Here is a 7,681-nt window from a genome sequence, read left to right on the forward strand (position 1 = left end):
TGCAAAAGGGGGTGCTAACTGTTTAAATGGCTGTTACAATTGGGTACCCAAAATGGGAGGCACTGATGTCTAGATAATGGCGTATTTACAACCAAATAAAGTTTGGACACATCATGCTTTTAATATTTATTAGTACTGTTTGCCATTTAGAATATTAGTATATCTATCAACCTATGAAATAATACAAATGAATTGTTTACAGCCTTGCATTTTCCTTCTCTTCAAGATGTTCATGCTGAGATGCTTATTAACAGAATTAAACAGCTTTTTAAACAGTTCCAATATTTGCTTCATTATCTTTTCTATATATTAAACATAAGCAAATAATTAAACATTACAAAATAATCACTTTCATAATAATGTAATTTAGTGAAACATTTTAAAATGATGGCAAATCTTTCTTTTTTTTATCAGCCACTTCAGTTTTCAGCATGAAATCATTCTGATTTAATGCACAAGAAATAATTATTATTCTATGTAAAAAAACAACAACTGTGCTGCTTAATATGTGGATATACTTTTTTTTAAGGATTCATAGTAAGTTGAAAAAATATAATTTATTTGAAATACTGTAGAAATAGTTTTACTTTACTGAGTAATTTAATGCATCTTTGATGAATAAAAGTATTAATGTCTTTAAAAAAATGATAGATGATAGATAGATCAACATCAATCCAGTCGAGCGTCTCCGAACGTTAGTTACATAAAGAATCTTAAAAATATTGATCTAATATCTATTACTGGCCAAACTGGCCTGCTGTTTTTCAAATGATGACTTTTATTATTGAATACAGTTTGAAACAGACAGATGCGCACACACACACATTTACCCACACGCGCACACACAATGTCATACTGTCTCACACCTGTTCAAACAATCCCGACTTTACAACAGCAGCCCAAGCTGCTTGTTTTGATAATAACACTGTTGGCCGAAAACATTTCCAGACCACTGATCCTTGTTTGACTGCTGCTCTGTTGAGTTTGACCAACGCTACACGGAGGCCTATTCTTATCAAACAGGATGTGATCATTTTCCACAGTTCCCTGTTCACTGCGTAGAGCCAGACAAGACGCCACCGATCAAACAAAGCGGACTTACAAACACGCTTTCCCACTTGCTGATGGAAAATTAGTATGGAAAGTAATATGACGATCAAATTGATTACTGTTTAAGTGGAAAAAAAGGCGAGCAATGTTGTGATGTTTTCACGAAATATTCTGGAATATCAATTTAATTAATCTGTTTAATTGACTAGAATCAGTAGCTGATCACAGACCAGATGATTGACAGCTCGGGGAGGTGTGCCGGTTTCCATTGTGTTCGTCTGTGCTACACCTGAACAACATGAGCGGTAAGTTGAATTTGTGTGTAGTAGCGACACAGGTGCATTTTGTACCTGCTGGGAATGAGGGGCCCTCAGGAGCCTCTATTAGTGTGCGCGGTGGCAGCGGGTCACATCTTTTTCTTTTTTTCTCTCTCTCAATATTCCCCTGCTCTTTTGGAATTTTTCATTTGGGTGAGGCTGAAAATAGCTGAGAAGCACAAAACCTGAGAATCTGAGAACATGTGACGCCGTGACCCCCAGAGCATGCTGGGAGAACGCTGCAAATCTGCAGGCGGTATCTACAGTATCCCACGGACATCTACGGGCTCCGTTGTTTTTAACCTTGAGAGGGATAAAGAGAGAAAAGGGGGAATTGCTAACTGTGCAAAAACGCTTGGGGTTTTCTTTTGTCGGAATTGATTTTACTATGCAAACAATGTTAGCGGAGATAAAACGTAGAATAACCTGCAGAATCTGCATATTTGGTTCAACTGTTTTTTTTTTTTGCATAATCTACTCTAGAATAGATCAGTCCATTAGGGGGCACAATCAGAGAAGAGACTGCAGGCTCAAGCGATAAACAATGAACAATCTGGTTTCATTTTTATTAAAGATTTTCAATATCATTTTCTCTGGTTGGAATATTCAAATAAAAAGATGAGCTGGTTTTGTTTTTCTATTGTAGTTTTCCTAAACAGTGACAAATAGTCAGATCATTTTATCTCTAATAGACATTAGAACATATTATAATATTTTTGTCAATTTATCACCATGTTTTTTGGGATTCCTGTGAGTATCCGTGTTCTAACAGTGAAGGCCGCCATACAGTACCGTAAGTGAAATCTGATTAAAAAAAATACAGGGCAAGAAATTTTTTAACAACAGAAATAAAAGAAATAACAAACAACAGAACACCAGATCCAGGACAGAAAATAAATGACAGTCTTGTTGAAGACATTTTTCATTCCCTCAAACGTTATCTATTTTATCCACTGTGGTTACAGTATGATTACAATCACATAAAGTGAGACTTTAAGTGATCTACGCTAAGAAAAAAAAGGTAACCTAAAAATGTGCTTCATTTAAATTAATTGATTTTAACCCAATAAAAAAAATTCTATTTAAAATGACTGAATTAACCAAAATATATTAGGTTGCACCTACTCATTTAAAACTAAGATCAGGTAGAAATAGCTCTTTAACGTAACAATTGCAGGTTACCACTTTTTACAATGTATAAAACTATTTAAAAAATAATGTTTCCGTAGGCAAAAAGCTCCAACTTGAATAGGCACATTTGAGTTAGAAATGAAAGATCACAGCGATTTGAGATGTTCACCTAATTAAATAATATTAGAACAATATTCTGCACACATTTAGGCCTGAATTATGCTTGCTATGAAATTATTTTCCACCTTTATGGTAAACAAACTCAGTCTCCATTCCTAAAATTGAAGAAATTGTGTACAATTTGTATTAAAAACAGGGCCTTTCTCTTATGCGTGAGTTATTGTTTAGAAATGTTTTCTTTTATTTGTTTCAAATAATGTATTCTAGAAATTGGAATATAACAATTTCTCATGCCTTCAGCAAAGCAGCGTTGCAGTGATGTTAACTGATTTAAATGAAACAGTTTCTACCACAGAAATCCAATAACAGTTTAATGTATGTTTTTAGTAATTGTGCTCGCATCTAATTCAATGCACAGAAAACCGAGCACAAGCAAATCCGTTTATGATGTGAGACCTTTATTAGCAGAACATCATGTAATCATTCACTACACTTATGTGAAAACACAATATTTACAGAACGAAACACTTTCGATAAAAAATATTTTAGAATAATTACAATCAGCCGGTTGAACATATATTCTCTTACACATACATTTATAGAACATCCTCGTTGTTATGTACAGCATTATTTAAGTCAACACTTATCGTAGTTCTTTACAATATTAAACAGCAGGGAAATCCCTGTTCAGAACAAATCACCTGACAATAGATGTCAGATGTTTTCATTTTGAGTCATAAAGCTTTACAGTCTGATGGTTTTAGTAAAATTAGATGCAGGTTTTTTATTTATTTATCTGAGGTGTCTTGTTCAAATTCAAATTTCAGTGGTGTGAAAGGGGGTTTGGGTGGATGATTCTCTGTCCAAATTCAGCATTTCCCCCACTGAGAGAGAACAGAATGGGCACAGGAGAAATCTGGCTGGCTTCACCGCATCTTTGACAGCTGACGTTAAAATGTTTACATATTATGATTTAGTAGCTATTAGTTTCAGTGCTGCTCCCCTGCGATTGGGCCTGGTGTGTGTTGGATTCCCTGGTGAAGCTGGGCTTGGCTTTGGATGGGTTCAGTGCACACCTGTGAGAGAGGAATGAATAGAAGGGGTGTGTGAACTGTGTGCTCCAGACTGACTGGCGCCACCGACAAAACAGAGGGCATGCTTGATCAACAACCCAAAACAAACCAGGTCAAACAACAAGCGCAGTGCTACACGGGGCCCGGACCGCTAACCTCACACACACACACGCACACACATATGCACCCGCTCCAACGCACAGCTGCGGGCCAAACGTCTCGACGCTTCGGTCTGAAGCTACCAACAAACCCCCCTGTTAGCAAGACCACCACAAGATGGACAGATATTGCGCAACGTACAGCTGGGTTCGAGCGGCTGCCAGAGTTACAGTCCAGACAGACTGTCACAAAAAACAGCATTCATACTAACAGGGATATTATGGTAATAACTTCCATCTATGAGGTTTTTACTGTCATGACTCTATTAATAATAGCCATCGCAGCTGCATTAGAAGTCTGTTACCCAATTATCCTGACAGTTCAGCCCTGTTCTTTTAGATGTGGATTCTGGGTAATGAAAAGCATTTTTGTGGCTGTTCCCACTGCTGCATGTGTTCAAGCTTGTCTGAAATAGTCTTAATGCGGGATGATTAAAATACTTGGTGTAATTTAATGCAGGGTTGCATCAAAAGGAAAGTGCCAAAATAGCAGCTGATTTAGCGACAAAAATGTGGGAATATTTTGGCAGCAAAACTCTAAATTGTAAATGATTTTGTTATAAATAATTAGTATAAATTCAGGGGTCATGTTTGAAAACCAAATACAGGACTACGAATAGAAGTGCTGAAGAACCGATTTTCTTCAGACCCAGTGAGAATTCCCCAGTGTGTCGGAAGAATTATTATACGTAACCACACATAAGACATGAAATGAGCCCTTTGAGAATATTTCATATTGAACTTTTATGTACTCACCGGTGTGCAACATTTCAGCGACACAAAATCGAGTCCTCCTTATTGACACCCGTCGTCCTCTGAAAGCAAAGGAAACAGGTGCGTTCATTCTTACTGCGGATAATGGTGAGGTGACATGAGGGCCACAATAGCCTTCAGTAAGCTATTATACATGGAGTCAATTAAAATAATAATGATCATAGAGGTGATCATATATCATAAATATACATATATTTACACACACATAAAGATTTAGATGTAATACAATATGCATTCATATCTCTAAGATGATATATATATTATACATGAAGGCTATAAATAAGATTAGATAGATGAACAAAATTGAACACTAAGAAGACATTAAATTGTTTTAACATTTTGGCAAAGAACAAGGAAACACAGGCCTCCAGCAGTCTGGTCTACAGCATCTTATGTGGTTTGGTGCAGTTAGAAACACACTATTGTCACTTCCGTGCGTAATGAGGCTACTGTGCCTTTATCAGTGCCTGTATTACACAGCCATTATCAGCACAGTTTCAAGTGAATGTTTCGGGTCCTGCTTACCTGCTCTGTGTTGATCTGTGTGAGAGGGGTCCGTGTGGAGGCGGGTGGGCTCGTCTGTTTTAGGAGAGACGGGTGCGTCTCCAACGCCAGCTGCAGGTCCAGGATATAGTCAATGACGTGCTGGAGGATCTCCACTTTACTGACTTTCTTATCCTGCGGAATAGTGGGCACCAGGCGCTTGAGTCGGCTGTAGCAGTCGTTCATGTCGTACTGCAGACAGAAAAGATCCTCCTCTTCCATTTTGCATCGGCTGCGCTCCGTCAAATAACGCAAGGGGAGCTGAGTGCAGCCAGAAGAAACCTTGTGAGGGCGAACCGGTGCGCTGGCCTTCATTGTAATAAATAAAACCACAAAGAGCTAAACGAGAAAGGGGAACGAAAACAACAAACGTGCGCGGGACGCAACAAGAGGTTTCGTGTAAAAACGCAATTTGGTGCACGCAAGAAAAGAAGAGCAGTTCTATCCTGACCACATCTCCTCTCTGAGTGTGAACGCACTGTGTGAGACAGCGGAGGAGTTGAGGCTGGTCATATATAGAGGAAAAGGGGAGGCGCCACCCGCTCGAGCTTTGACAGTCACTGCGCGAGGAGAAACCGGTCAGTCACGAGCTCCCGTGATGATGGAGCAGCGCGCGACCTGTAACTGCGGAGGGGCTCGAGCGCACATAAGAGGCTGCTGAGTGAAACGTTTGTGTGTGTGTGTGTGTGTGTGTCCGCGTGTGGATTTATGTGTGTGTGTTTCCAAAACAGAGATAATGAAAAAGATACAAAAAATGTTCCTTCGCTTAATGAACAAACATCATTTCATTGTGTGCCTATGGTGCTTTTAAACACACGGGGCAAGTTGTCATAATGGGAATTTTCACAGAGGCAATATCTCAGTAACCCGTTTTTTTTATCAGAAATCTAATTATGAAAATGATCAGAAGTGGTTTTGTAGGCTTAAATGTTGATTTCATCCACCTAGTTTAAAACCCCTGTAAATTATTGTAAGGCTATTATAATTATTGTGGATTCAGTTCCTCAAGTTAAAATGTTATATAGCTTTTGAACTAAACAAGTGAACACGTTTAAACTTTACTATTCATTCAAGGGGCAACTAGATTTTAACTGAAATTGCTAACACTTTACAACAATGGGATAATAATTACACTTTACAATTAGTTAACATTATTAATGCATTAACTATAACATTAACAATCTTTGTTAACGTTAATACAAATACAAACTGTTCATTGTAGTTCATGTTAGTGCAGGCCCATTAAAATATTGACAGATATTTATTTTAATAATGTATTAGTAAATGTTGAAATTAACATTGCTAAGATTAATACATTCTTTAGAAGTATTTTTCATTGTTAGTTCATGTTAACTGTAGTCACGTAATGTTACCAAATGGAAACTTACTGTATAGTGTTACCTTGAAAGTATGAACTGCATGCTCTCAGGAAAGAGATTGTCATCAATCTCTAGTCCGGCAGTTTTTATTGGGGCAAGTTGTGTGAGTTTCCCTCACACAGATAAAGAATGACTGATTGATTAACTGTGTTTGATGGGTTTCTGTATGTTTCCGTGTGTGTGTGTCTGTACTGTATGTGTGTGCATGTAAAAAAAAAGGATGCTTTCCATAGAAAATAAAACGTAATTTCATGGGAAAAATATTTTAAAAGATTTTCATTGTAATCCTGTTGTTTGTTATGTTTATTTGCTTGGTCAGTGTCTTTACGGGTTTTTGGTTCGGTCGCTGTTGTAAGCTGTAAGCACCATTGAAATAACTGAAACAATTTGGTGAAGTGATATGGAAATAATGTAGTCAAGACATGCCTGGAACTACTTTAGCAGTGTGCAAACACACCTAATGTTCATTAACCAATCAGAATCAAGCATTCAACAGCCCAGAAGTACATATTTATAATTGAACATAAAGTAATGGCCTGTTGACAACTATTATAAAGTGTTGCCATACATTTTTTTTTTTTTTTATCATTAACATGATTGGAAGTATGGAAGCTATGCCAATGAACTGAAAAATCTCTCTAATTACAGTAGAAAAGCAATTTAGTAAAACATTTATACAAAAAGGAATCAGTCAATATTCATTTGCAAAATTCTTGTGAAGTGCTCAAACACTTCACTTCACATTGAAGCACTGAAAGAGCAGGATGTTGTTGATGTTTATGACAACATCCAGTTGCTCATAAAGGCTATGATTGGTCATGGAGTCATGAACATTAACATATTCTACTGTAGGCATCTTTCTTTCAAGAATTCTCCAGAAGAGGTTTTTGTTTTTGTAGAGTGAATGAATCACCATTTAGCCTAACTCATTTCATTAATTTTGTGTGCCAGCCTTGCCACAGTGCAGAGCCATATTCCCATAGTCTTTATCGGAGATTCATGGGTCTCGCACTACAGACGGACCGGCGCCGTGATGTCACTTATTCACAGCAGCTCACTTTCAAATAGTCTCACATCTGTGGCAAGTTGCCAAGGCGATGGAAATGCTTCCCCGCTGGTGGCAACAAGTTAGAATC

At 37.6% G+C, this 7,681-nt stretch overlaps 1 protein-coding gene across 1 annotated transcript; it reads right to left on the bottom strand.

Moving 5' to 3' along the window:
• Window positions 1–3,055: 3,055 nt before the first annotated feature.
• id4 (inhibitor of DNA binding 4) lies at window positions 3,056–5,792 on the bottom strand. The gene is made up of 3 exons (XM_084088187.1): window positions 5,149–5,792; window positions 4,606–4,664; window positions 3,056–3,694 (listed from the first exon to the last, which is right to left on the bottom strand). The coding sequence occupies exons 1-2, from the start codon at window positions 5,479–5,481 to the stop codon at window positions 4,620–4,622; spliced, it is 378 nt and encodes a 125-aa protein (XP_083944313.1). The 5' UTR covers window positions 5,482–5,792; the 3' UTR covers window positions 3,056–3,694; window positions 4,606–4,619.
• Window positions 5,793–7,681: the final 1,889 nt, after the last annotated feature.

This window comes from Abramis brama (genome assembly GCF_963993115.1).
Source record: "Abramis brama genome assembly, chromosome: 17".
NCBI classification, from domain to species: Eukaryota; Metazoa; Chordata; class Actinopteri; order Cypriniformes; family Leuciscidae; genus Abramis; species Abramis brama.

What these genes read in the sequence shown, in the direction of transcription:
- id4 (XM_084088187.1), bottom strand. Translation starts at nt 5,481, where the DNA reads ATGAAGGCCAGCGCACCGGTTCGCCCTCACAAGGTTTCTTCTGGCTGC. An exon ending in CACAGATCAACACAGAGCAG is followed by an intron (nt 4,665 to 5,148) that starts GTAAGCAGGACC and finishes CTTTGCTTTCAG; the next exon opens with AGGACGACGGGTGTCAATAA.